Here is a 26190-nt window from a genome sequence, read left to right on the forward strand (position 1 = left end):
GGGGAAACTGTTTTATGATCATTGGGATGTATTTTGTTATGAAACATAGTTCACGTTTGAATTTAGAATATTAAAGGATGGTTTTTGATGTTTGCAAAAATGAAAATTTTGTTTTAAAATTTACGTTGTTACACCTCAGTATGAGTCTGACATTCCCCTCCTAGCCCTCAGGTCATAAATGGAATGCTAATCACTCCTCAGTATGAGTCTGGCATGCCATCCCTGGCCCTCAGCTCATATCTCGAATACTCCAGGGTTTGTTGGCAACAACACAAAGCAGTACACCCTCAACCCAACCCACACAATATGTGAAACATATAACATATAATATCCTATACAGATAATCAGACAATATCACAGGCAGTCCTGTAGATCTACCAGACTATCATATCCATAACTAGCATATATACTCATGCATATCTATTCCGTACTTGGCATATCAACAACCTTAGGATATCAACCAAAGGGACAACATTGGTGCCTTCGTCCCTGTTAGTACAGTAAGGAAAATTCACCTCGTGTTGCCGAAACACATAGATGATCCCTGACCGCTGACTGCCAGATCCCAAACCATCATCATCAAGACAACACTCCAACAATAGTTGATTCCATGAATAGCCTCTAGCTGCAGATCTGCTAGAAGATAAATGACAATCATTAGCATCTAGCCACTGACCCATATAACGAGTCCAATAAACAGGGTAAAAGACAATTTTACCCTTCCTCAAACTTGACCCACAGCCAAGGACAAAACCAGATGACAAAAGGTCCAATAGCAAAATAAACTCTTAGCCCAATTGTGGCCCAATTTTCCAAATTGGGCCTAATGCCGTTTACTCAAGAAGATCTAGCAAGCTAAAAGCCCAAACCATAAAACCCCAGATGGTCCATCACAATCCAATGTAGGCCAAACCCAAATCCTGATCCGAAGGCCCAAGCCCCTTCAAGCCTACACTTGGCCCAATTTTCAAAATTGGGCCCAACTCCTTATTGGGACTTGTCCAAAGGTCCGATCCTCTTCTTTGCCCCAAACACACTTATCTACTCATTCCATTAGGGCCCAAGTATCAAAGCCCAAAAGACGGCCCAATACCCGAAGCCCAAAATTTGAAATCCAATCAAGGGACCTACGGGGGTGTACCCCTTCGGTATGCTGGGCGTACCTTGCCTTGCATTGACCCATTACAAGGTATTGACTCCAAACGTGGGGCGTACAGAAGCTTACGCGGGGTGTACTCGTGCAAAACTTAAACCTTCTATAAGTGCTTAATGGATTAAGCACTTGATCTCAAACTTTAGATCGACTACTCAAATGTGCTGTAGAACCATAAAGTCTCAAACTTTAAGACTTTGGTCGACCAAAAAGTGCTTTATACATGTTCTTAACCCATTAAGACCTTCTACAATGAACTAAGGACCAAACTAGCTCAAGGGACCTCATTTTTATGCCTTAGGACCCATCCTAGGTTCTGAAAGGACAACTTAACTCGACCAAAGAAAAGCATGCACAATATGGGGACTCTTGGGAGAAGAAGGATACCAAAAACTGGCCAAAACAAGATCTACACAATTCAAGCATAAAGGTAGAAGCTTTATACCTTCTAAAGCTCCCCGAGAAGGTGACAACCTCAGATCTACAAGCTTGATTCCTTCCTTGACTCCTTGATGCTTTTTCTTCTCATTCAATCACATCACCAACACACTTTAGGCTCTAAAACTCTCTCTTATGGACTAGGGTTTGCTAAAAACGGATAAAAGGCTTGGAGGATGGAAAAGATGAGAGGAAATGGTCCATAAGGTGCTTAACTACCCCACAAACCCTAAAAGTTAAGGTTTCACTCTGGCACTCGTATGCCCAACGTACACATGTGTACGCCCAGTGTACTAGGGCACGAACTAGTACGCTTAGCGTACTCACATGTACACCCAGCATACTACTCAAGTTTCCAAAATCACAATTTTGCCACTTCTTTCCAAACCAAGGGCCAAACATGACATAATTCAAAGTCCTAGGGATGAATTTGAAGTTATTGAAAGATAGGGTGTTACAAAAATGTGCAATTTAAGAAAGTGTTTGAAACGGAACCGGACCAGACACCGAAAAAACAGAAGTGGAATAAGTCATAAACTAAGAACAGAGAACCCGACCGATTACTACTAACCAGTTCCAACAGGTTTGTATCTCGTTCCGAATTGTTTTTTCGGTTAAAAAGCCCATCCCTAGGTGACTCCACAATACCAAAATCTATTATTATGCGTTGTGAGTGGTTTTATTTATCGATATTAATCACCACAATGCGTAAAGTGGTTAGATACCCTTTGAGTGGGCATGTGCAATGGTCCACAAGTCAACTAGTATGTTATTATGTTGGTAAGGTTGTACATGGTGGGTTGTGTACTACCCACGAAGCCATGTATGACTGATACCATGTTATGTAGGGAGGGTTGTATAACCGATACGATGTTATGTGGACGTACAAACCTTGTAGTATATTGTCGGATGGACATGGAAATTGGGTTTAGGATCATAGGCATTGCATTTCTACTAATGTTGTGAAACTAATATGTTGATATTTTTTCAAAAGTCAATGATATTACATGAACCTGCTTTAAGGGTATTGGGATGTTTTGTTGATTTAAAGTATTTTGGAGGTTCAACTCCAAGTATAGATGACTGTCATCATCCTTTACTCTTGAAGAGTTGCACTCGAGTATTCTCACGAGACATTCTCACGCCTTATGCTATATTTTGACGTGTTAGAGATGAAGAAGGATGCTTGGTTATTTAGAAGATGATATAGATGTAATATCGTACTTGTAGTTATGTTTTGAGATCCATTGTAATATCCTCGCTATGCTTTAAACTAAATTTGAATTCGCACCAAATGCATATCCGCACATGTTTTAGCAACATAAGCTCTCGTTTTTGGATGAAAACAATATTTTAATACCATTTTAGAATTCACCATATGCGAGTGATGTTTTACCTACTCTTGGCCATCCATAGTGTTTCCATAAGGTTTGCGGCAACTTGGAGTAACACGTCAAAATGGTCCTTTAAGAACATTACCTTCTTCATTCGTAGAGAGAATAACTGTTACTTCAATAGTAATTTGTTCGTTAAGAAGTTTGACTTGTACAGACTCTCAAGTGTCAACCATAGAGACATTTTCTTCATCTGCGACTTCATAAATCATCTCATCAGCTAAGGACAGTTAGACGGCAGGCTGAACTTAGTCATATTGCTAGGTGAAGTCTGATTCAAACATGTCTCTTGGTCGGTTTTGAGCATCTTGTCAATGTTATTGCCAAAAGTATAGACAAATAAATTTATCATAGCAGCCATGCCATCTGACCACAACCTCTCACTGATCTTTGATGATGGGGAATTCGATAAACAAATACTATCATCTTCATGGTGCTGCAGGAAAAGCGCAGCATTTAAAAGAATACCAATCCCAGACATGTACAGCTAGATTGTACCGAGTACAAAGTCTTTTGAAGTTGACGAATCACATAAGGACATTTACCTTGCCAATAACATTTATATATGTCTCTTGATTTTTTTGACACAACTGTGGACTGAAGTATTTATCGGATTCTGTAAACCTATTCAATTTGATGATTAAATTTAGTGTTTTGGTGGAGTGAAGGGCCTGATGCACCATGGTGAAATAGATCCCACTGCAGGAACAATGTGTGCAATTACTTGAGTGACAAATAAATGTTCATTTTCCATTCCTTTTCCTTCCAAATTGATTAATTATAGAAAAGGGTGATATTTGTTCACGATTTGTTTTCAGCTTATAAATTGAAAACCTTTAATTTATGGATCCTGGTTCGTGACATTAATTGCTACCAGCAACATTTCGTATACAAAAATCAATCACATTCTGTAATCAATATTTTAATGAAATACATGTATAAATGACCATACTATATATATAACCCTGAAAACAAATAAATAATCAGCCAAACTTCATCAGCATTCCACAGAGATCTAGGTACTAAAAGTAGCAGTTGTAAGGTGAATCAATAGACATCTAGCTTTGCAAAAAGCATTACTTTATGGATGGGTAACGGAAGGGATAGGAAAATCCTTAGGCAACTCTGGCAATGTGGGCTTCGGAATGACGGGAAACGTGGGCTTTGGAAACTCAGGAACCTCAGCAGGCTTTGGAACTACAGGAACATCAGGTTTTGGAACCTCAGGTAGCTCAGGCTTTGGAAGCACGGGAAGCTCAGGCTTTGGAAGAACAGGAAGCTCAGGCTTAGGAACGACCGGAAGCTCAGGCTTTGGAAGCTCAGGTTTAGGAAGTACGGGAATCTCAGGCTTAGGAATGACAGGAAGCTCAGGCTTAGGAAGCACCGGAAGCTCAGGCTTTGGAAACACGGGAAGCTCAGGGATCTCTGCAAGTTTACGTGCCTCAGCAATGATGTTCCCGCTAAATGATGCTAAGCTGACAGAAAAAAGAATCAGGATTATGGAATTTAGGTGAGAACGTCCCATGGTGTTGCAAAAGGTAGATATTAGAAACTAACAAGTTAATTCGAGATGGCTCGAAATGGTACATGTGTTCATTTGGATTTATATAATGGACGTGGGATGTTGGGAATAGTGTGAAGTACGTGAGTTGGTAGGAATTTCTTAGATTTGGGAGAGTTAGCTCAACTTCTCATCTGTACATAAGAGTTGAGCTGTCTTAATTAAGATATGAAAATGTGGGGATGAGACTTGGCGACTTTCCTTAGGAGGGTTTAATAGAAAGCATATTTGTTTATTTATTTGACAAATGAAACATAGTAGGTTCTTCATAATTATGCAAAAAGTCGTAGGTTATAAATTTTAGTTATTGATAGTAAAAGTGGAAAATATAAACAGAATTTATGTAATTCGATGAAATAAATTATATCCTTATTATTAATTTGCTTGGAAGATAAAATTCAAAGATCCACCTTAACTTAATTTCCTAGTGCACATTATTGACCAATGCAAAACAATTAAATTTTGGGCAGGTAGACAAGAAAATATATCTATTACCAATACGAATATTTAGGAAAGCAGGTAAAATAATTTTTTTCCAAACCAAAATTTCACCAATTAAAACATAAAATTCAAGCTTCAACTGACTTTACATTCATTAGAAATTCAATTTTTTTTCTATGAACTAGAACTAACGAGGAGCTTGATTTACAAAGTGATGCACGGTGGTCAAGCAGGCCTAAGATTATACCGCCAACCATTCTGGTGGATAGATCTACCAAATTTGGAGAAGTTCAAGATTCCAAAGAAAAGAGAAAAACCGCACCTCACTTGCTAAATTGGCATTGATCATTTACTTACTCAATTATTATTTATTTTTATAAGCATTCGCGTAGTAAAATATTCGGTTCTTGCCAACTTTCCATAATTAAACATTTACCTCTTTACGATTCTAACTAATCCGGACACTTTCCTTCCCTTTGACATTATACACTTATGTAGGTCACGTATTTAACACCCCAAAATTTAAGAGGCATATAGGAATGCCAAGGTACATGAAAGGGGAACAAGATAGAATGCGGCATACGAACCTTGCAAACAAGAAATGGTTTTTGGATGCGAGTTTAAATCCTTAAAGTAAGGTTGTAAATATTAAGCAAAATGTAAGAATGCTTAAAATGTGGGTTTTGGTTAATACATGAAACTTATTAGCGAAAAGAAGAAAAGTGAACATGTGAATAATTACAAGGAAATGGCAATGAAAACCAGTTTTTAGTGCACTGTATAAGTAATTTAGTTGTTCCTATATGGATCAACTAAGAATGAAATGCAAAAAAAAAAAAAAAAAAAAAAAAAAAAAAAAAAAAAAACCTCAGCTTTTTGGACTTGAAATGTAAAAGTTATGTCAAATGGAAGTGTTAAGGGTTTTTATGAGATGTACCACTTGAAAAAAACTATGGAGAACCTCGGTTCGGAATCAGAAATCTTGATGCTCACACATAATGTTAAACGAAAAGCAAATAGAATGTTAAAAAATAAGCTTTTGCAACTAAAATGAAAACAATATTATGTATAGAATGTAGATACATGAATAGGTTGAGTACTAAAATATATATGAAATGATACATGGAACTTTCTTTGGCAATCGAATTTATGTACCTGATTAAGTATTACCCTGGTTCCAATAGGCGGTTAATACAATTAGGTACCCACGTCAAAAATAATTAAGGTGTTGAAATAAGGAAGTTATGCATGGTATAAGAATGGGTATCACCAATAACAAACGGTCTGAGTGAACCCCGAAGCACCTTTTATAAGTCAAATAGCTGCCGAGGGAGGGCGCATACATACGTAATAGGTATAATGGTATGTCCAGCTTGATTCCATTTTGATTAAAGCCATGTTCTTGTGTTTTTCTAATGGAGACGAACGGAAAGAAAGTGAAGTTGCCTTTCATTCCCTTCCCTTTCCCTTACATTCATCCCGAATGGGCTCGAGAGAAAAGATTTCATGAAAAATTAGTCTTTTATTCCCCTATCAATCATTTGTTTCCTTCTCTTTCCTCCTTAAAGCCTAGTTACGGAGTTCAACTTAAGGACTGAATGGAACGGATGATGAACGAAACAGAAAGAAAAGAAAACAAAAAAAGGTTTTCCTTATTTTTTTAAAGATTTTCCTTAAATAAAATGTAAAAATGCTTAAAATGCGAGTCTTGGTTAATACATGAAACTTATTAGCGAAATGAAGAAAAGTGAACATGTAAATAATTACTAGGAAATGGCAACGAAATCCAGTTTTTAGTGCACTATATCAGTATCTTAGTTGTTCCTATATGGATCCACGACAACTAAGAATGAAATGCAAAAGAATCAACTTTTTGGACTTGAAATGGAAAAGTTATGTCGATTGGAAGTGTTTTGGGTTTTCATGAGATGAGCCACTTGAAAACAACTACGGAATACCATGGTTTTGGATGTTCAGAACTATAGATGCCCACACATAATGTTAAACCAAAAACAAATTAAATGTTAAAAAAAAGCTTTTGGATATAAAATGAAAACAATATTATTTATAGAATGTAGATAGATGAATTGGTTGAGAAATAAAAACTATATGAAATGCTACATTGAAATTCCTTGGCAATCGAGTATATGTACATGGTTATGGTATTATCCAGCTTCAATAGGTGGTTAATACAATTGGATACCCAGTTCAAAAATAATTGAAATATTGAACTAAGAAGTTATACATGGAATAAGAATTGTTATCGCTAAGAACAGTTGGTCCGAGTTGACCAATACCGAACCCCCAAGTTCCTTTCATAGATTGAATAGCAGCCAAGGGAGGACTCACACAGACGTAGTGGGTATGATGACATGTCGAGCTTGACTCCATTTTGATTAACGCCATGTTGTCGAGTTTTTTTTTTTATTTTTTGTTTTTTATTTTTTTTTTATTTTCATGGGAGAGGAACAGAAAGAAAGGGAAGTTGCCTTTCCTTCCATCCGCTTTCCCTTACGTTCATCCCAAAAAGGACCGAGAGGAAATATTTCATGAAAAATAGTATTTTCTTCCCCTGCCAATCCTCCGTTTTCTTTCATTTCCTTCCTTAAAGCCTAGTTACCGAGTTCCACTTAAGGAAGGAAAGGAAAGAAAGTTGAAAGAAATAGAAGGAAAAGAAGATAAAAAAAAGGTGTTTCATTTTTTTAAGTAGGGAAGATGACATGCATTTGCATGTCATAAACTTATGACATGCATTTTATGACACATTAAATGCATGTCATCTTCCTTTATAACATTGTCTATAATGACACACAATTACAACACATGTTTACAATATATTTTGCGACACTTATTTTGCGTGCCATAAACTTAAGCATTTTAAAAATATATATATATTTACTAATTTTCTAATTGAGTGACACTGGACCCTATAGACTTTCAAATATTCGATCCTACCCTAAGCCCTTCATCAGACAAGAACAGGAAATAAGGCAAAAGAAAAAATACTTAGGCTATAAGATCATAGTTATATACAACCATGATGTAAGCAGTAATGATGTCAATTTCAAATAAGGAAGACCCTAGGCTATCAGGCTGTCACACCCCCGAACCAGACGGCGGAAACGTCCGAGGGCTATTGTGACTCAATTGAATACCATCACAATGAATATACATGAAACATAACATCATACATCACCAAGAATTGATGTATTACAACCGGTAGTGTTTACATTCAGTACATTGATCCATAACATTACATGCCCAAAAGTAAATTGTTCGATACTAATTAAACAAACAGCAAGACATTACTGAGTACATTTTTCCCTTTCGATTTACCTGTTACCTGAGAATACAAGTATTTTGAAAAACGTCAACATATGAAATGTTGGTGAGTTCATAAGTAATGTTTGAAATATAATGTTTTGTATTGTTTTGAAAACCACCAGAAAATCCGATATTTTCTGAAAAGAGCATAGTATAAAAAGTGTGAAGATCTGTAAGTATGCTTGTTTGTTTCTATAAATGTAAAAAAAAAAGGAATTTGTTAAACTTGATATGCATCTCGTAGGTGTATGAATTGAAAACCCTAGGAAAACCCGATGTTTTCCTAATACTTTGAATTAAGTGCTTTATATTTTGTTATTTTGTTGAGACGTGTGTATTCGATGAGTCCCGGTGACATTGGATTAATTATGGATTGTGAATTGTTATAAACACACATAAATGAAAATGACTAGCTTACAACTATACAACCGATCCCTTAGGCGTCGTTCGTACTATTCACTTAATCCAACCACCCGACTTCTCATAGCCCCATAACCGAGGAGGAAAAGAGGGTACGAAGCCCCCAATATTTCCATAAGTCGTTCAAGGCTATCGTGAATGCGAAGGGCCCTTAGCCAGACTCGCATTGGTGAATTCTCGACTTCGCTAGCAGTACCAAAGGACCCTTGAGGCCCAACAACACAAAAGCCGTTGAAAGTCCTTTTACACGGAATTAGGTCATATAAGACCCAACGACATGTAAGCGAGTTTCCTTCGGGCCTAAAGATCATGTCATTGGGCTAGCTAGGCCTAACAAGCACGATTTGAAACTTTCGGGCCCAAAGATGGTGTATCGATGTCTGGTGTATTCCCACGTGTGTATTGACTTCCCGGAATTTCCGTGTATATTGAAGTAGCGTCGTGTTATTAAGTTTGGATTCGTTATTGATTCGAGACCGAATCAGTTCGTCTGATAACGATTTTTGGTGTTGAAGGTGTATTATATTTCGTTGATAGTTGTGGTACTAGTATTCCATCCTAACAGATTTATTGTTTAAAATCACTAGAATTTTTTTCTTTTGCAGCCCCTTTCTTTTGGATAAATTTTCAATTTTGGCCCTTTGTATAAAAGAACTTCCGTTTTAGTCCTTAAACCATTTTTCTTGACACTTTAGTATCAAAACTTATTGAAAGGGTATTTTTCAGCTCAAGTTTATTTGAAAAACAGTTTTAGTCCCTCAAGATGAAGTTTTCTCGGATGAAACCTCAATTTTCGCAATTTTTACATTTATAGCCCAAAATAGAAAAATTTTGCAACTTTAGTCCCTTTTGAATATGAAAAGTATTTTTAACCCTTGAAATGGACTTGGAGCACTAGTAGTCCTCTGTTTTACAGAAAAATACAGATTCAGCCCCTCTAGTTTGAAAATCTCGCAATTTGGGTCTTGTTGGGCCGAAAAGTGCATTTTTGGCCCATTAGGTTTAAAAATTTCCATTTTAGTCCTTCAAAAGGGTAATTTTCCAGAAAATACATTTTTGAAACTGTTTTAACTCATCTCAACCATCAGAATTTTTATTTTGACATTTTGGGCCCTTTAACTTTATATTTTTAACATTTAAAGTCCAAAAATGAGATTTTAGCCCAAAGGAGTTCATATTAACCAACTTGGTTATTTTTCTAGAGTTGATTTGTATGAAATAATATGATTTATACTTATTTCATTCAACATAATTTAGATCTCGGTTTTGAGTTCCTTTTTGACTAGATCCAACACCATAATCACATAAGAACATGTAAATAAACCTAAAAATCACACAAAGCATACATACACTCATAGATCTACACATTTGCTTGTATTCTCCCCCAAACAAACTTATAAAAGCCAAAAATTAGGGGGTATGAAGCTCACCTTTTCTTGTGGTTTCGATTTGAAGAAGAAAAGAGAAAAGTTTGTTGCTATTTCAGCCCTAGCAACCTTTCCTTGGAAGATCTCAAATTTAAGGGGCTTCTAAGGTGCAAGATCACAAGATTGAATGAATTTAGAAGAGATTTTGATGAAATGAAGGGAGTTAGATCATAAGTTAGCCATTAACTTACCTTAGATGATGAATTACTTTATGAAGATCCCTAGACTTCAAGGCAAATTTTCGAGATTTTGGATGAAGAAGAGTGGATGATTCTTGAGTAATTTAGAGAGAGTTTTGTGAGGTGTGTGTGTTCATCTCTTGCTCTTGGCCGAAGGAAAAAGAGGGAGAGGGAGAGAGAAGATTGATAAGATAGTGCATGGATACTTGGGTTATTTGCATGGATAACCCCCATGTAAAAATAAGGTGGAAAGGCCTAAGTCAACTCTTCCCCATGGATTGGGCTTAGGCCGAGATTTGGAGTGGAAAAAGGAGATTTTTGGGCTTTATTGCCCCTAAGCCCATATTAGAGTTAGGTTGAATGATTGTTGGCCCTATAAAATATAAGTGTGATTTTTATGCTTTATTAGGCTAGATTAGGTTAATTATGGTCTATAGTAGTTCATATAATTGATTTATTTCATTATAGGCCCAATATGGCCCAAAATGTTGGAAATAAATGAAAGTGAGTCCAATTAGAGCCCATTTAAGGTTCTAAGCCCAAGATAGCCAAGTTGGAAGCTTATTGGCCCATTGGGCCCAATAAGGAAGTCTTAGTCCAAAATGGACCTACACAGGAACTTCTAGGGTTTCCAATTACTTGTTGACTATTTGAAATGATTGTATGGTGTACTTGATTGAAATTTGGTTGCCATGAAGTAAGTATCTTACATGCTCTTAAGTTTTTGATTCAACATTTTACTTGAGTGTTGTGATTACAAGACACAAAATTTCTAGTTGTGACATCATCCCCCCGTTAGAGGGAATTTTGTCCCGAAATTCTGTTTTAAAGCTAGATTTGAGAATGCTAGAATAGGTGAGGGTACTTTTGCTTCATTTGGTCTTCGCGTTCCCACTTGAATTCTGGTCCACGCTTTGCGTTCCACCGTACTTTCACGATCGGGATGCGACTTTGCTTAGTACGCTTCACCTCCCTGTCCATGATTTCAATCGGCTCTTCCACGAACAGGAGATTCTCGTTGATTTTGATCTCGTCAAGGGGAATGACGAGTTTTTCATCTGATAGGCACTTCTTTAGATTAGAGACATGGAACACGGGGTGTACACTGTTTAGCTCTGCGGGTAGTTGTAGTTTGTATGCCACTGGACCTATTCGGGCGACGATTTCGAAAGGTCCAATGTATCGTGGGTTCAATTTCCCCGTTTCCCAAAACAAATAACTCCTTTCCAGGGTGAGACTTTTAACAGTACTCGATCCTCGACCTGAAATTCTAAGGTCTTTCGCCGTTTATCGGCGTAGCTCTTTTGTCGGTCGCGCGATGCTTGTAATCAAGCTCTGATTTGAATGATTTTTTTCCGTGGTTTCACAAATGATCTCCGGTCTCGCTAGCGCCTTGTCCGACGTGAGTGCTCTTGCTAGCTGGGTGTCGCCTACTTCAGCCCAACATAACGGCGATCTACACTTACGCCCGTATAGTGCTTCGAAAGGAGCGACCTTAATGCTCGAATGGTAACTGTTGTTATACGAGAACTCGACTAAAGGTAAATGGGTATCCCAAGACTTCCCAAAGTCTATAACACATGCGCGAAGCATGTCCTCGAGCGTTTGAATGGTTCGTTCACTTTGACCATCCGTTTGTGGATGATAAGCGGTGCTCATGTCGAGATGAGTTCCCAGTGCTTTCTGGAGTGATTGCCAAAAACGTGAAGTGAACCTACTGTCTCTGTCAGAGATAATAGACACTGGCACTCCATGGAGTCTCACGATTTCGCGAATTTATAAACGTGTCAATCTCTCCATCTTGTAGGATTCTTTTATTGGCAGGAAATGGGCAGATTTCATCAGTCGGTCGACTATTACCCATATGGTGTCTAGTCCATCCGACGTCTTAGGTAGCTTGGTCACGAAATCCATAGAAATTCCTTCCTATTTCCACTCAGGGATTACTGGTTGCTGCAATAACCCTAAGGGCTTCTGGTACTCCACCTTTACCTTGGCACACGTAAGGCACTTACTAACATAGGTGGTGATTTCCGCCTTCATGTTAGGCCACCAATAGTGTTGTTTGATATCCGAATACATCTTGTCTGAGCCGGGATGGATGGAGTATCGCGTCTTGTGAGCTTCCTTCATGACCACCTCCCTAAATCCTCCGAGTTTAGGGACCCAAATACGGTTCATGAAATAGTATACTCCATTCTCCTTTGCCTCTAGGTTCTTCTCCATTCTGCGTAATGCTTCGGTTGCTCTATTTTCCGTCTTCATGGCCTTTGGCTGGGCTACCCCAATTTGAGTGGTTAGGTGAGATTGAATGGTTATTGAGAGAGTTTTCATACGACGATTAGAGTATTCATTCCGGCTCAATGCGTCAGCTACCACGTTGGCCCTGCCCGGGTGGTACTTGATTTCACACTCATAATCGTTTAATAATTCAACCCATCTTCGTTGCCTCATGTTCAACTCTTTCTGGTTCAAGATGTGTTGGAGACTCTTGTGGTCCGTGAAGATGGTGCACTTCGTACCATAAAGGTAATGCCTCCAAATCTTCAGGGCAAAGACCACGACTCCCAATTCTAGGTCATGGGTCGTATAATTCACTTCGTGTGTCTTTAGTTGGCGGGATGCGTAAGCTATCACCCTTCCACGCTGCATGAGAACGCAACCTAAGCCCTGATTTGACGCGTCACAATAGACCATGAAATCTTCTGTTCCCTCCGGTAGAGATAGTACCGGGGCACTACAGAGAGCTTGCTTCAGGGTTCGGAATGCGACTTCTTGTTTGTCCGTCCATTTGAATGGTACGCCCTTTTGTGTAAGCGAGGTAAGTGGCTTGGCGATCTTAGAGAAGTTTTGAATGAATCTCCTATAGTAGCCTGCTAGACCCAAGAATTGACGGATTTCCGTGGGTGTTGTCGGGACTGCCCATCCTTCAACTGCTTTGATCTTAGAGGGATCCACATGAATTCCATCTTGGCTAACAACATGACCTAGGAAGTTCACACTACGGAGCCAGAACTCACACTTGGAGAGTTTTGCGTATAGCTTTTCTGATCGCAGAGTTTCTAGGATTTTTCGGAGATGTTGGCCATGCTCTTCTTCGCTTCGGGAATAGACGAGAATGTCATCGATGAAGACAATGACAAAGTTGTCGAGGAATGGTCGATAGATTCGGTTCATCAGATCCATAAATGCGGCAGGGGCATTTGTTAGACCGAAGGGCATTACGACAAATTCATAATGTCCGTAACAAGTTCGGAAAGCGGTTTTTGGAATATCCTCTTCCCGGACTTTGAGTTGATGATATCCGGACCGTAGATCTATCTTAGAAAAGTAACTAGCTCCTTGGAGCTGGTCAAATAGATCGTCGATTCGTGGGAGTGGATAGCGATTTTTGATAGTGAGTTTGTTTAACTCTCTGTAATCGATGCACATCCTAAAAGATCCGTCCTTCTTTTTGACAAACAGGACCAGAGCTCCCCATGGCGAGTAACTAGGTCGGATGAATCCCTTGTCCGGGAGTTCGCTGAGTTGACTGGACAATTCCTGCATTTCAGCAGGAGCTAGCCGATAGGGCGATTTAGCAAGAGGGGTTGCTCCTGGAACGAGGTCAATTCGGAATTCAACTTGCCTTTCTGGGGGTACTCTAGGAAGATCTTCAGGAAATACGTCTGGAAATTCACGTGCTACTGGAATATTTGGAATGTTAGTCTCTTCCTTGGTTTTATCCACTACGTGAGCCAGGAATGTCAAATCTTTCTTTCGTAGATGCTTTTGTGCCTGGATGCACGAGATGAGGCGAAGGTTCGTGCTGGGTTTGTCTCCGTAAATAACTAGGGTTTCTTGATTAGGAAGACGAAGACGAACGACCTTCTCGTGACATATAATCTCAGCATGGTAGAGGCTTAACCAGTCCATGCCAATAATCACATCGAAACTCCTAATGGACACAGGCATTAAGTCTATTCGAAAGACGTGTTGGTTCAGGGTTAGGGTACATCCGATGTAGATTTCACCCGTGGATTCGGTTTTCCCATTGGCCATTTCCACCGTAAAGGTTTCATTGAGCTTCTGGGGTTGTTGTTTTAATAAATCCTTAAACTTATTGCCTACGAAACTTCGCTCCGCTCCAGTGTCAAATAGAATGCATGCATAAGTGTGGTTTAGGGGAAACGTACCGGTAACGACTGCGGGATCCTGACTTGCTTCCCCCTGACCCATGGCCAGCACCCTTCTCGTTCCTCCATTCCCGGGATTGTTATTGTTAGGGCAATCTCGGCGGAAATGCCCAGTCCTCCCACACCCATAGCAGGTATGGCTAGGCCTTGCATTGTTGCTGCCGGTGTTGATGTTGTTGTTGCTGCGAGTGTTGTTGTTGTTGTTGTTTCCCTATTGTTGGTTCTGAGGAGGGTAAGTCCTGCAGTATCTCGCTGTGTGTCCCCTCCGATTGCAACTGGTGCACTGCAACTCCTTGCACTCTCCATTATGATGGAAACCGCACTTGTTGCACTTGGGAATATTACCAGAATAAGGTCTAGGAGAATTTGAAGCAGCTGAGGCTGGAGCATGTGGTGTGGCTAGAACTGGTGCGGTGGCAGCATTAACTGCCACTGTCTGCTGCTTCTTAGAGGTCTCGGGGCCCTGACACCTCTTCCTCTTGTTGTTCTACCCTTTCTTGCCGTCACCTTCCTTCTTGCCTCCAGCCTCCACTGGCTTCTCACCCTTTTTGTTGTTGTGGTCATACAGCTTCTTTGCCAATCTTTTAGCACTGTCAAAGGTTTCGGGGTTTGCAGCTATCACGTTCCCTTGGATCGGAGAGGTTAGTCCCCAGATGAATCGCTCAATCTTCTTTCCTTCCGAGGTGATCATACCCGGGCATAACAGAGATAGTTCACTAAATGTCGATATGTAGGCATCGATATTCGCATTCTGCACAATGAGGTTCCTCAGCTCTTGCTCCATTTTCTGAATCTCACCTCGTTTGCAGTACTCAGCCATCAGCATTTCTTTCATTTCCGACCACGGCATGGAGTTGGCTACAGGGAGTGTCATGGCTTCCACGTGTCCATTCCACCAAGTGAGCGCTTGATCAGCAAAAGTGCAGGCTGCAAACTTCACCTTCATCTCCTCAAGACAATCGCATATCTCGAATACCGATTCCACCTTCTCGATCCATCGCTTCAGAGTGATCACCCCTCCAGTGCTGTTAAAAGTTCGTGGTTTGGCCTTTGTGAAATCCTTGTAGGTACATGTTTTGGTGGGTCCTTGATTCATTCCGTTGTTCGAACTCCCGGCCCCTTGCCCGTTGCCTCCTCCGTTGTTCCCTTGGTGAATTTGTGCCATAGCTGCGGTGACCGCAGTAGGTACGGCCGCCTGGAATGCAGTGGTGTCAGCTTCGGGTGGGGTTGCTCCAGGGTTTCCGCGAGTAGGTCGGAGAGGCATCTTTCTGTCATGAAACGGAAAGATGTTGAGTGTACGTGGCTTCCATGTGGTTGTGATCCTACTGACTAGGTGTATGGCACGAACTTAAGTACTTCTATCATGTAGCATACAATCATAGATTCTCAACACATAGCAATTTGTAAACACGCAAAAGTTCACTAATATTATCCGCATTTAATACATGAAAATTTTGCTCGTAGGAGCATACATGAGTGACACTAGTTCGACAGCATAACGGCTCTATGACTAGTGTAGTCACTTAAACATAGAGTCGGGGTACATAGCATAGTTCCTAATGACCTAGTAAGATAAGTCTATCCCTAGTCGCGATGAGTTGTGCCTGGGGGTGGTGCCGAGGATGTGGACGCTCCCTGAAGACGAGCCACCTGTCGTTCTGCGTCCTGGAGTTGAGACTCCCACCTCACCTGCCTCATGTGGAACTCTCGAAGGACGTCACGTGTCTCCTGTTCCGCATGCTCGACCCTAGTCCATAACTGGCGTACCTGATCAGCAGTGCCCTGAGCAAGGTCGCCAATGTTCCGTAATCGTCTCACCATGACTGGAAGGGCTCGATCAGCCGATCCTCCGTCCCTCAGGTCAAAGAACTCGCGTGACATGCTGTACGGGGGTCGCTGTCCCTGCTGTCTGCTCCATCTCCAAAGATCAATACCCCAGGGAGGTGTAGGACCAGTGGGGCCCACACGGTAAGCAGGCACCCTGATCGGGTAAGGGGGGTTGATGACTTCGGACTCTACGTCCGAATCACCCCCTTCATTGTCATCGGGTTCCTCCTCGAAGCTTCCTTCATCTTCTTCTGGTTCGGCAAGTTCGCCCTCGACTCCTGCCTCAGGTTCCCCGTCAGATTCCTCTTCGGGGTCTTCCTCAGGCTCCTCGTCTAACCATCCGTTATTCCCCTGATTAGGGAAATAAGGATCTCCGGGGTGATGAAAACCAGCCATGCTGTCTGCGAGAGTGTGTAAGTATGCTAACATTATTCCTAGGATGCTACAACTATTGTATAGACTATGTAGGCGTTCTTCTCTTTTGGTGATATAGGGGTTTGTTTTTAGGTTCCCTAGCTCGCGATCTCATCAGAACATGTGTTAGTTATACCTTGGAGGGAATGTAGTTGATCAGGCTACATCCACTTCTTGATATCACTAAAACAGTCCTGAATTAACCGGGATACTAGCGTTACCTTGTTTGGTTCGGCGTTATGTTCTTATTCCTAATACAAGCAGGGGTGTTTTATTGTTATGTTTTACTTGTTTTGTTCAGAGTTGGGTTAGTCCCTCTTGTGTTTTATAGTTGCATATTAATGTGTGGTTAGACATGCTAGTTCACTATAAACAGAGCTCTGATACCAACCTGTCACAACCCCGAACGAGACGGCGGAAACGTCCGAGGGCTATTGTGACTCAATTGAATACCATCACAATGAATATACATGAAACATAACATCATACATCACCAAGCATTGAAGTATTACAACTGGTAGCGTTTACATTCAGTACATTGATCCATAACATTACATGCCCAAAAGTAAATTGTTCGATACTAATTAAACAAACAGCAAGACATTACTGAGTACATTTTTCCCTTTCGATTTACCTGTTACCTGAGAATACAAGTATTTTGAAAAACGTCAACATATGAAATGTTGGTGAGTTTATAAGTAATGTTTGAAATATAATGTTTTGTATTGCTTTGAAAACCACCAAAAAATCCGATATTTTCTAAAAAGAGCATAGTATAAAAAGTGTGAAGATCCGTAAGTATGCTTGTTTGTTTCTATAAATGTAAAAAAAGGAATTTGTTAAACTTGGTATGCATCTCGTAGGTGTATGAATTGAAAACCCTAGGAAAACCCGATGTTTTCCTAATACTTTGAATTAAGCGCTTTATATTTTGTTATTTTGTTGAGACGTGTGTATTCGATGAGTCCCGGTGACATTGGATTAATTATGGATTGTGAATTGTTATAAACACACATAAATGAAAATGACTAGTTTACAACTATACAACCGATCCCTTAGGCGTCGTTCGTACTATTCACTTAATCCAACCACCCGACTTCTCATAGCCCCACAACCAAGGAGGAAAAGAGGGTATGAAGCCCCCGATATTTCCGTAAGTCGTTCAAGGCTATCGTGAATGCGAAGGGCCCTTAGACCGACTCGCATTGGTGAATTCTCGACTTTGCTAGCAGTACCAAAGGACCCTTGGGGCCCAACAACACAAAAGCCGTTGAAAGTCCTTTTACACGGAATTAGGTCATATAAGACCCAACTACATGTAAGCGAGTTTCCTTCGGGCCTAAAGATCATGTCATTAGGCTAGCTAGGCCTAACAAGCACGATTTGAAACTTTCGGGCCCAAAGATGGTGTATCGACGTCTGGTGTATTCCCACGTGTGTATTGACTTCCCGAAATTTCCACGTGTGTATTGAAGTAGCGTCGTGTTATTAAGTGCGGATTCGTTATTGATTCGAGACCGAATCAGTTCGTCTGATAACGATTCTGGGTGTTGAAGGTGTATTATATTTCGTCGATAGTCGTGGTACTAGTATTCCATCCTAACATATTTATTGTTTAAAATCACTAGAATTTTTTTCTTTTGCAACCCCTTTCTTTTGGATAAATTTTCAATTTTGGCCCTTTGTATAAAATAACTTCCGTTTTAGTCCTTAAACCATTTTTCTTGACACTTTAGTATCAAAACTTATTGAAAGGGTATTTTTTAGCTCAAGTTTATTTGAAAAACAGTTTTAGTCCCTCAAGATGAAGTTTTCTTAGATGAAACCTCAATTTTCGCAATTTTTACATTTTTGGCCCAAAAAAGAAATTTTTGCATCTTTAGTCCCTTTTGAATATGAAAAGTATTTTTAACCCTTGAAATGGACATCAAGCACTAGTAGTCCCCTGTTTTACAGAAAAATACAGATTCAGCCCCTCTAGTTTGAAAATCTCGCAATTTGGGCCTTGTTGGGCCGAAAAGTGCATTTTTGGCCCATTAGGTTTAAAAATTTCCATTTTAGTCCTTCAAAAGAGTAATTTTCCAGAAAATACATTTTTGAAACTGTTCTAACTCATCTCACCCATCAGAATTTGTATTTTGACATTTTGGGCCCTTTAACTTTATATTTTTAACATTTAAAGTCCAAAAATGGGATTTTAGCCCAAAGGAGTTCATATTAACCAACTTGGTTATTTTTCTAGAGTTGATTTGTATGAAATAATATGATTTATACTTATTTCATTCAACATAATGTAGATCTCGGTTTTAAGTTCCTTTTTGACTAGATCCAACACCATAATCACATAAGAACATGTAAATAAACATAGAAATCACACAAAGCATACATACACTAATAGATCTACACATTTGCGTGTATTCTCCCCCAAAAAAACTTATAAAAACCAAAAATTAGGGAGTATGAAGCTCACCTTTTCTTGTGGTTTCGATTTGAAGAAGAAAAGAGAAGAGTTTGTTGCTATTTCGGCCCTAGCAACCTTTCCTTGGAAGATCTCGAATTTAAGGAGCTTCTAAGCTGCAAGATCACAAGATTTAATGAATTTAGAAGAGATTTTGATGAAATGAAGGGAGTTAGATCATAAGTTAGCCATTAACTTACCTTAGATGATGAATTACTTTATGCAGATCCCTAGACTTCAAGCCAAATTTTCGAGATTTTAGATGAAGAAGAGTGGATGATTCTTGAGTAATTTAGAGAGAGTTTTGTGAGGTGTGTGTGTTCATCTCTTGCTCTCGGCCGAAGGAAAAAGAGGGAGAGGGAGAGAGAAGACTGATAAGATAGTGCATGGATACTTGGGTTATTTGCATGGATAACCCCCATGTAAAAATGAGGTGGAAAGGCCTAAGTCAACTCTTCACCATGGATTGGGCTTGGGCCGAGATTTGGAGTGGAAAAAGGAGATTTTTGGGCTTTATTACCCCTAAGCCCATATTAGAGTTAGGTTGAATGATTGTTGGCCCTATAAAATATAAGTGTGATTTTTATGCTTTATTAGGCTAGATTAGGTTAATTATGGTCCATAGTAGTTCATATAATTGATTTATTTCATTCTAGGCCCAATATGGCCCAAAATGTTGGAGATAATTGAAAGTGGGTCCAATTAGAGCCCATTTAAGGTTCTAAGCCCAAGATAGCCAAGTTGGAAGCTTATTGGCCCATTGGGCCCAATAAGGAAGTCCTAGTCCAAAATGGACCTACACAAGAACTTCTAGGGTTTCCAATTACTTGTTGACTATTTGAAATGCTTGTATGGTGTACTTGATTGAAATTTTGTTGCCATGAAGTAAGTATCTTACATGCTCTTAAGTTTTTGATTCAACATTTTACTTGAGTGTTGTGATTACAAGACACAAAATTTCTAGTTGTGACACAGGCATCAAATAATCAGACAATTCTATCATGAAATTCCTGGAGATCCCTAGTCTATTACCAGCATTCTGTTTTAACATATCATAACATATCATAAGCTCTGATAACTGTGTGGTAATTTGGGGTCTATTTATTGGCTCCGGCCGATCGTACACATCACATCCTCTTTGATTATTTTGAAAACCATTTGAAAATTTGTTTTGAAAACCATTTTTCCTTAGTTTGAGACTGGATTCACACGAGTGTTCCTCCGATTCACTCAAACCAAGGCTCTAATACCAACTTGTAACATCCTTAAAATTTCAGTAAAATTCAAACTTTACAAAACAATCCCTTTTCTATAGAGGTGTTTACAAAACCGTTGTTTCCAGAACATTTATTTAAAACCGGAATCATTTACACATAGTTTTCAAAACATTCACATTATCAGAGTTTCCCAGAAACCATAAGTCCAAAACGCGAGGATGTGTACGGTCACGCCTTCGCCTTGTCAAAACAACTGAAGCACCTGAAAGAATAAACTAAAACCGTAATCACAAAGCTTTGTTATTTCCCCCATACAAATAACAACATGCAATGGGTCCACAACTAATAGACTAGATTACCCATGAGCCCACAGCAAACGTCTGGCTTGCCCCCTGGGCCCACAACTTATGTCTGTCTTGCTCCCCGACCCACATTGCGAGTCTAGCATGCCCTACCCAGCCCTCAACTCGTATCTAGAATGCCCATGATCGCTCAGTATGAGTCTGACATGCCCTTCCCGGCCTTCAGCTCATTTATGGATATCTCCAATACCCTCAAGCCCTCAGTACGATTCTGGCATACCACTCGGTCTTCAGCTCGTATCTGGAATGCTAATGTGCCCTCAACAAGAGTCTGTCATGGTCACGCCTTCGCCTTGCCAAAACATCTGAAGCACCTAAAACAATAAACTAAAACCGTAATCACAAAGTTTTGTTAGTTCCCCCATACAAATAACAACATGCAATGGGTCCACAGCTAATATACTAGATTACCCCTGAGCCCACAGCAAACGTCTGGCTTGCCCCCTAGGCCCACAACTTATGTTTGTCTTGTTCCCCGACCCACATTACAAGTCTAGCATGCCCTACCCAACCCTCAGCCCGTATCTGGAATGCCCATGAGCGCTCAGTATGAGTCTGACATGGCTTCCCGGCCTTCAGCTCATATATGGATTGCTCCAATACCCTCCAACCCTCAGCACGATTCTGGCATACCACTCGGTCCTCAGCTCATATCTGGAATGCTAATGTGCCCTCAGTATGAGTCTGACATTCCCTTCCTGGCCCTCAGGTCATATATGGAATGCTAATGACTCCTCAGTACGAGTCTGGAATGCCATCCCTGGCCCTCAGCTCATATCTCGAATACTCCAGGGTTTGTTGGCTACAACACAAAGCAGTACACCCTCAAGCCAACCCACACAATATGTGAAACATATAACAGATAATATCCTATACAAATAATCAGACAATATCACAGGCAGTCCTGCAGATTTACCAGACTATCATATCCATAACTAGCATATATACTCATGCACATCTATTCCGGACTTGGCATATCAACAATCTTAGCATATTAACCAAAGGGACAACATTGGTGCCTTCGTCCCTGTTAGTACAGTAAGGAAAACTCACCTCGTGTTGCTGAAACACACAGATGATCCCTGACCGCAGACTGCCAGATCCCAAACCATCATCATCAAGACAACACTGCAACAATAGTTGATTCCATGAATAGCCTCTAGCTGCAGATCTGCTAGAAGATAAATGACAACCATTAGCATCTAGCCACTGACCCATATAATGAGTCCAATAAACAGGGTAAAAGACCTTTTTACCCTTCCTCAAACTTGACCCAAAGCCAAGGACAAAACTAGATGACAAAAGGTCCAATATCAAAATAAACTCTTAGCCAAATTGTGGCCCAATTTTTCAAATTGGGCCTAATGCCATTCACTCAAGAAGATCTAGCAAGGTAAAAGCATAGATCATAAAACCCTAGATGGTCGATCACAACCCAATGTAGGCCAAACCCAAATCCTGATCCAAAGGCCCAAGCCCCTTCAAGCCTACACTTGGCCCAATTTTCAAAATTAGGCCCAACTCCTTATTGGGTCTTGTCCAAAGGTCCGATCCTCTACTTATCCGCAAAACACACTTATCTGCTCATTCCATTAGGGCCCAAGTATCAAAGCCCAAAAGATGGCCCAATACCCGAAGCCCAAAATCTGAAATCCAACTAGGGGACCTATGGGGGGTGTACCCCTTCGGTACTCGTGCAAAACTTAAACCTTCTATAAGTGCTTAATGGATTAAGCACTTGAGCTCAAACTTTAGATCGACTACTCAAATGTGCTGTAGAACCATAAAGTCTCAAACTTTAAGACTTTGGTCGACCAAAAAGTGCTTAATACATGTTCTTAACCCACTTAGACCTCCTACAATGAACTAAGGAACAAACTAGCTCAAGGGACCTCATTTTTATGCCTTAGGACCCATCCTAAGTTCTGAAAGGATAGCTTAACTCGACCAAAGAAAAGCGTGCACAATATTGGGACTCTTGGGAGAAGAAGGATACCAAAAAGTTGCCAAAACAAGACCTACACAATTCAAGCATAAAGGTAGAAGCGGTATACCTTCTAAAGCTCCCCGAGATGGTGACAACCTCAGATCTACAAGCTTGATTCCTTCCTTGACTCCTTGATGCTCTTTCTTCTCATTCAATCACATCACCAACACACTTTAGGCTCTAAAACTCTCTCTTATGGACTAGGGTTTGCTAAAAACGGATAAAAGGATTGGAGGATGAAAAAGATGAGAGGAAATGGTCCATAAGGTGCTTAACTACTCCACAAACCCTAAAAGTTAAGGTTTCACTCTCGCACTCCTACGCCCAACGTACACATGTATACGCCCAGTGTACTAGGGCACGACCTAGTACGCTTAGCGTACTCACATGTACACCCATCGTACTACTCAAGTTTCCAAAATCACAATTTTGCCACTTCTTTCCAAAAACAAGGGCCAAACATGACATAATTCAAAGTACAAGGGATGAATTTGAAGTTATTGAAAGATAGCGTGTTACAAAAATGAGCAATTTAAGAAAGTGTTCGAAACGGAACCGGACTAGACACCGAAAAAACAGAAGTGGAATAAGTCATAAACTAAGAACAGAGAACCCGACCGATTACTACTAACCAGTTCCAACAGGTTCGTATCTCGTTCCGAACTTTTTTTTCGGTTAAAAAGCCCATCCTTAGGTTATCCCTAGGTGACTCCACAATACCAAAATCTATTATTATGTGTTGTGAGTGGTTTTATTTATGGATATTAATCACCACAATGCGTAAAGTGGTTAGATACCCTTTGAGTGGGCATGTGCAATGGTCCACAAGTCAAATAGTATGTTATTATGTTGGTAAGGTTGTACATGGTGGGTTGGGTACTAGCCACGAAGCCATGTATGACTGATACCATGTTATGTAGGTAGGGTTGTATAACCGACACGATGTTATGTGGACATACAAACCTTGTAGTATATTGTCGGATGGACATGGAAATTGGGTTTAGGATCATAGGCATTGCATTTCTACTAATGTTGTGAAACTAATATGTTGATATTTTTTCAAAAGTCAATGATATTACATGAACCTGCTTTAAGGGTATTGGGATGTTTTGTGGATTTAAAGTATTTTGGAGGTTCAACTCCAAGTATAGACGACTATCATCATCCTTTACTCTTGAAGAGTTGCACTTGGGTATTCTCACGAGACATTCTCACGCCTTATGCTATATTTTGACGTGTTAGAGTTGAAGAAGGATGCTTGGTTATTTAGAAGATGATATAGATGTAATATCGTACTTGTAGTTATGTTTTGAGATCCATTGTAATATCCTCGCTATGCTTTAAACTAAATTTGAATTCGCACCAAATGCATATCCGCACATGTTTTAGCAACATAAGCTCTCGTTTTTGGATGAAAACAATATTTTAATACCATTTTAGAATTCACCATATGCGAGTGATGTTTTACCTACTCTTGGCCATCCATAGTGTTTCCATAAGGTTTGCGGCAACTTGGAGTAACACGTCAAAATGGTCCTTTAAGAACATTACCTTCTTCATTCGTAGAGAGAATAACTGTTACTTCAATAGTAATTTGTTCGTTAAGAAGTTTGACTTGTACAGACTCTCAAGTGTCAACCATAGAGACATTTTCTTCATCTGCGACTTCATAAATCATCTCATCAGCTAAGGACAGTAAGACGGCAGGCTGAACTTAGTCATATTGCTAGGTGAAGTCTGATTCAAACATGTCTCTTGGTCGGTTTTGAGCATCTTGTCAATGTTATTGCCAAAAGTATAGACAAATAAATTTATCATAGCAGCCATGCCATCTGACCACATCCTGTCACTGATCTTTGATGATGGGGAATTCGATAAACAAATACTATCATCTTCATGGTGCTGCAGGAAAAGCGCAACATTTAAAAGAATACCAATCCCAGAAATGTACAGCTAGATTGTACCGAGTACAAAGTCTTTTGAAGTTGACGAATCACATAAGGACATTTACCTTGCCAATAAAATTTATATATGTCTCTTTATTTTTTTGACACAACTATGGACTGAAGTATTTATCGGATTCTGTAAACCTATTCAATTTGATGATTAAATTTAGTGTTTTGGTGGAGTGAAGGGCCTGATGCACCATGGTGAAATAGATCCCACTGTAGGAACAATGTGTGCAATTACTTGAGTGACAAATAAATGTTCATTTTCCATTCCTTTTCCGTCCAAATTGATTAATTATAGAAAAGGGTGATATTTGTTCATGATTTGTTTTCAGCTTATAAATTGAAAACCTTTAATTTATGGATCCTGGTTCGTGACATTAATTGCTACCAACAACATTTCGTATACAAAAATCAAACACATTCTGTAATCAATATTTTAATGAAATACATGTATAAATGACCATACTATATATATAACCCTGAAAACAAATAAATAATCAGCCAAACTTCATCAGCATTCCACAGAGATCTAGGTACTAAAAGTAGCAGTTGTAAGGTGAATCAATAGACATCTAGCTTTGCAAAATGCATTACTTTATGGATGGGTAACGGAAGGGATAGGAAAAATCCTTAGGCAACTCTGGCAATGTGGGCTTCGGAATGACGGGAAACGTGAGCTTTGGAAACTCAGGAACCTCAACAGGCTTTGGAACTACAGGAACATCAGGTTATGGAACCTCAGGTAGCTCAGGCTTTGGAAGCACGTGAAGCTCAGGCTTTGGAAGAACCGGAATCTCAGGCTTTGGAACCACGGGAACCTCAGGCTTAAGCACCACGGGAAGCTCATGCTTAGGAACGACCGGAAGCTCAGGCTTTGGAAGCTTAGGTTTAGGAAGTACGGGAATCTCAGGCTTTGGAACGACCGGAAGCTCAGGCTTTGGAAGCTCAGGTTTAGGAAGTACGGGAATCTCAGGCTTAGGAATGACAGGAAACTCACGCTTAGGAAGCACCAGAAGCTCAGGCTTTGGAAACACGGGAAGCTCAGGCTTTGGAAACACGGGAAGCTCAAGGATCTCTGCAAGTTTACGTGCCTCAGCAATGATGTTCCCGCTAAATGATGCTAAGCTGACAGAAAAAAGAATCAGGATTACGGAATTTAGGTGAGAACTTCCCATGGTGTTGCAAAAGGTAGATATTAGAAACTAACAAGTTAATTTGAGATGGCTTGAAATGGTACATGTGTTCATTTGGATTTATATAGCGGACATGGGATGTTGGGAATAGTGTGAAGTACGTGAGTTGGTAGGAATTTCTTAGATTTGGGAGAGTTAGCTCAACTTCTCATCTGTACATAAGAGTTGAGCTGTCTTAATTAAGATATGAAAATGTGGGGATGAGTCTAGCATGCCTTAACCAGCCCTCAACTCGTATCTGGAATGCCCATGAGCGCTCAGTATGAGT

The 26190-nt window shown here is 39.9% G+C and overlaps 2 protein-coding genes across 2 annotated transcripts; both read right to left on the reverse strand.

The window, feature by feature from the left end:
* Positions 1–4066: 4066 nt before the first annotated feature.
* On the reverse strand, positions 4067–4510 carry LOC128129259 (protein PELPK1-like). The gene has a single exon (XM_052767888.1). It carries the CDS (start codon positions 4508–4510, stop codon positions 4067–4069), a length of 444 nt encoding a protein of 147 aa, XP_052623848.1.
* A 20947-nt stretch (positions 4511–25457) lies between these two features.
* On the reverse strand, positions 25458–25904 carry LOC128129260 (protein PELPK1-like). Its single transcript, XM_052767889.1, has one exon. It carries the CDS (start codon positions 25902–25904, stop codon positions 25458–25460), a length of 447 nt encoding a protein of 148 aa, XP_052623849.1.
* Between the last annotated feature and the right edge of the window lie 286 nt (positions 25905–26190).

The sequence above is a fragment of the Lactuca sativa genome, chromosome 9 (assembly GCF_002870075.4).
Source record: "Lactuca sativa cultivar Salinas chromosome 9, Lsat_Salinas_v11, whole genome shotgun sequence".
In the NCBI taxonomy this organism is placed as follows: domain Eukaryota; kingdom Viridiplantae; phylum Streptophyta; class Magnoliopsida; order Asterales; family Asteraceae; genus Lactuca; species Lactuca sativa.

Bases quoted from the DNA above. Each gene is read 5' to 3' on its own strand.
- LOC128129259 (XM_052767888.1), bottom strand. From the start codon at position 4,510: ATGGGACGTTCTCACCTAAATTCCATAATCCTGATTCTTTTTTCTGTC.
- LOC128129260 (XM_052767889.1), bottom strand. From the start codon at position 25,904: ATGGGAAGTTCTCACCTAAATTCCGTAATCCTGATTCTTTTTTCTGTC.